We start from the raw sequence: 3,770 nt of genomic DNA, 5'->3' as shown, positions 1-3,770 counted from the left end.
TTACGTAACCAAAAAGCTCAAGGAACGACTGATATCTCAAATGTCGGCCAACGTGTCATATTACCTTCGTCCTTTACTGGTGGAGCACGCTATATGCTGCAAAGCTATTTGGATGCTATGTCACTATGTAAATGGTTTGGATATCCTGATTTTTTCATAACCTTTACATGTAATCCCAAATGGCCCGAGATTAAAAGGTTTCTTAAGGATACTTCACTTCAACCAAAAGACAGGCCTGATATATTATGTAGGTTGTTCAAGATCAAGCTTGATGCATTCATTAAAGACTTAAGGGAGAATCAAATTTTCGGAAAAGTTCAAGCATGTAATTAAAACTATATTTTTTAATTATTTATAAAACATTACTCTTATTATATATATATATATATATATATATATATATATATATATATATATATATATATATATATATATATATATATATATTATATATTTTTATAATCTAATCACATTTTTTTGCAAATTCTTTTACAAATGTTTATACCATTCAATTTCAAAAAAGAGGTTTGTCGCATAGTCATATATGTCTATTCATGCATTCTGACAACAAGCTACTAACTGCTGAACTTATCGATCCGATAATTTCAGCCGCGATACCAGACATAATTGAAGATCCCGAATTGTATTCACTTGTGAATGAGTTTATGATTCATGGTCCATGTGGAGATGAAAATATGAACTGTCCATGCATGGTGGACAAAAAGTGCTCTAAAAACTTTCCAAAACAATTCTGTAATCATTCATCTGTTGATCAAAATGGTTTTCCATTATATAGGCGAAGAAACGATGGTCATTTTGTAGAAAAATTAGGTGTAATGTTGGATAATAAAAATGTTGTTCCATACAACAAATATCTATTGAAAAGATACCAGACGCATATTAATATTGAATGGTGCAATCAGGGATCTTCTATAAAGTATTTGTTTAAATACATAAATAAGGGTCCTGACAGAGCTATAGTTGCTGTTGTACCAGCCAACAATGAATGTGGAAATAATGATGTGGTCGATGAAATAGCTGAATATTACGATTGTGGATATTTATCAGCATGTGAAGCATCATGGCGAATTTTTAAATACGATGTTCATTGCAGATATCCTTCTGTTGTCATACTACCTTTTCATCTACCTAATCAACAACATATTGTATATGGCGAAGACGATGATATTGATGATGTTCTTGACAAACCTTCTGTTGCGGCTTCAAAGTTCACATCTTGGATGGAGTGTAATGCAATCGACAGTGAAGCACGAAAACTTACATATGTTGAATTTCCTACAAAGTTTGTTTGGATATTAAATGTTCGGTTTTGGAAGCGAAGGAAAGTAGGAAAAGCCATTGGTAGAATTCATTCGGTTTCACCTAAACTAGGTGAAGCATATTTCTTAAGGATTCTTTTAAATAAAGTAAAAGGTCTGACATCATTTGATGAAATTCTCACGGTAAATGGTCAAAGACATTCTTCTTTTAGAAATGCTTGTTATGCACTCGGGCTATTAGATGATGACAAGGAATACATTGATGCAATTAAAGAAGCAAGTCATTCTGGATCTGGTTTTTATCTACGTTTCTTATTTGCTACATTGTTGATGTGTAATAGTATGTCTAAACTAGAGGTCGTTTGGGAAAATACATGGGAATATTTGGCGGATGGAATTCTATATAACCAACGACAAAGATTTAAGTCTGCAGATATTACATTTTTTTCTTATTTTTTACTTTATTTAATTTCTTTTTATTATTCAATAGCCATTGTATAATTAGCAATAAAATTATTAAATATCGACCACATATTTTCTAAATTATTTGATATTTTTGTGTAGAATTGTCACTCGGAGTAGATGAACTTAAATACTTAACTTTGTTCGAAATAGAACAAATTTTACTTCGAAACAACTCTACTCTCAAAAACTTCAAAAATATGCCATACCCAGATGTTGAATCCGTTTCTTCTTCAAACAATCGACTAATCACCGAGGAGCTAGATTACGACATTCCCGTTTTAAAGAACGACTATGATCGTATGTTTCTTGCATTAACAAATGAGCTACGTAACATTTTCCTAAACATCATGAGTGCTATTTAAGAAAATAAAGGAGGTGTCTTCTTCGTTTACGGTTATGGTGGAACGGGTAAAACTTTTTATGGAATACAATATCAGCAACAATTAGATTTGATGGTAATATTGTCTTAAATGTTGCTTCAAGCGATATTGCTTCCTTATTATTGCCCGGTGGTAGAACAACACACTCTCGATTTATAATTTTATTTGAACTTACAGATGATTCTTTTTGTAAAATAAATTCAGATGGTGAGTTGGCTAGCTTAATAAGAAAAACCTCTTTAATAATTTGGGATGAAGCACCTATGTCCATAAGCATGCATTTGAAGCTTTAGATCAAACTTTGAAGGATTTATTAAGGTGTGGAAATTCAACCATCTCAAATATTCCATTTGGAGGGAAATTTATTGTCTTTGGAGGAGATTTTAGACATATTCTACCTGTTGTTCCGGGTGGCAGTAGACAGAACATTGTAAATGCTTCTTTGAGTTCTTCATATTTATGACAACATTGCAAAGTCCATAGATTAACAAAAAAAATGAGGCTAACTGTTAGAAGGGATCAATCTGATATACGAAAAATAAGAGATTTTGCAAATTGGCTATTGGATATAGGAAAAGGCAAACTTGTTGGTCTGAATGACGGTGAAACGATTATCGATATTCCTGATGATATTCTCATTAATGATTCACATGATCCTATAGGTTCCTTAATTGATTTTGTATATCCTTCAATTTTGGAGAACTATAGTAACACAAATTATTTCGAAGAAAGAGCGATACTTGCTCCAAAAAATGAAGTTGTTCAGGAAATAAACGACCGTTTGCTTAACAAGTTTCTAGGAGATGAAGGCGAATATTTTAGTTCAGACAACATATGTGAATTTGAATTTGTCCATGATCAGTTTGATTCAAATTTATACTCTCCTGATGTATTAAATGGTCTCAAAGTATCCGGTTTACCAAATCATAAGTTAGTTTTAAAAATTGGTGTTCCAATAATGTTACTGAGAAATATTGATCAGAAAAACGGCTTATGTAATGACACAAGACTACAGGTGTTATCATTGGGCAAACGTGTTATTGAGACACATATAATAACTGGAACTAATATTGGAAATCAGACTTTTATTCCAAGAATGTCTTTAACTCCATCAAAAAAAAAAAGATTCCCTTCAAATTCACAAGAAGACAATTTCGTTTGGCGATATGTTTTGCAATAACTATTAATAAAAGTCAAGGACAATCGTTATCAAAGGTTGGTTTGTTTCTCAAAGATCCAGTTTTTTCACATGGAAAATTGTATGTTGCTTTATCTAGCGTTCAAAGTAGAGAATGATTAAAATTATTAATTTTAGATAAAGATGACAAAGTCACAAATAAAACTTCCAATGTTATTTATAAGGAAGTTTTTCAAAATTTGTAGCCAACTTTTTTGTAGCATATTTTATTCATTTTTAGCAAATCACACTTAATCCATCATATTACTTTATTTATTTATAATTACGTATTGTTTATTTTATGTTAATTTCATTACACACACCGGTAATGCATCATCTGCGTATGTCTAACAAGAATCATGCACCAAAAATAAAGGTTTTCAAAAAACTCCATTTCTAATTAAATACTTATGATTTAGTTTGTAATTAAATACTTACAAATCAAAAAGTTTTTGAAAAATTCAATAT

The 3,770-nt window shown here is 31.0% G+C and overlaps 2 protein-coding genes across 2 annotated transcripts; both read left to right on the top strand.

Annotated features, from left to right (window-relative positions):
* Window positions 1–554: 554 nt before the first annotated feature.
* LOC111911386 (uncharacterized) lies at window positions 555–2,107 on the top strand. The gene is made up of 2 exons (XM_052765101.1): window positions 555–1,620; window positions 1,845–2,107. The coding sequence occupies exons 1-2, from the start codon at window positions 555–557 to the stop codon at window positions 2,105–2,107; spliced, it is 1,329 nt and encodes a 442-aa protein (XP_052621061.1).
* A 514-nt stretch (window positions 2,108–2,621) lies between these two features.
* LOC111911385 (uncharacterized) lies at window positions 2,622–3,421 on the top strand. The gene is made up of 2 exons (XM_052765100.1): window positions 2,622–3,140; window positions 3,251–3,421. The coding sequence occupies exons 1-2, from the start codon at window positions 2,622–2,624 to the stop codon at window positions 3,419–3,421; spliced, it is 690 nt and encodes a 229-aa protein (XP_052621060.1).
* The last annotated feature ends 349 nt before the right edge of the window (window positions 3,422–3,770 follow it).

Source organism: Lactuca sativa, chromosome 6, assembly GCF_002870075.4.
Source record: "Lactuca sativa cultivar Salinas chromosome 6, Lsat_Salinas_v11, whole genome shotgun sequence".
In the NCBI taxonomy this organism is placed as follows: Eukaryota; Viridiplantae; Streptophyta; class Magnoliopsida; order Asterales; family Asteraceae; genus Lactuca; species Lactuca sativa.
This window is presented reverse-complemented; position numbering and strand designations above follow the sequence as displayed.

Bases quoted from the DNA above. Each gene is read 5' to 3' on its own strand.
- LOC111911385 (XM_052765100.1), top strand. From the start codon at position 2,622: ATGAGGCTAACTGTTAGAAGGGATCAATCTGATATACGAAAAATAAGA. The intron at 3,141-3,250 runs GTGTTATCATTG...AAAAAAAAAAAG, and splicing joins GTAATGACACAAGACTACAG to ATTCCCTTCAAATTCACAAG.
- LOC111911386 (XM_052765101.1), top strand. From the start codon at position 555: ATGCATTCTGACAACAAGCTACTAACTGCTGAACTTATCGATCCGATA. The intron at 1,621-1,844 runs GTATGTCTAAAC...ATTTTTGTGTAG, and splicing joins TACATTGTTGATGTGTAATA to AATTGTCACTCGGAGTAGAT.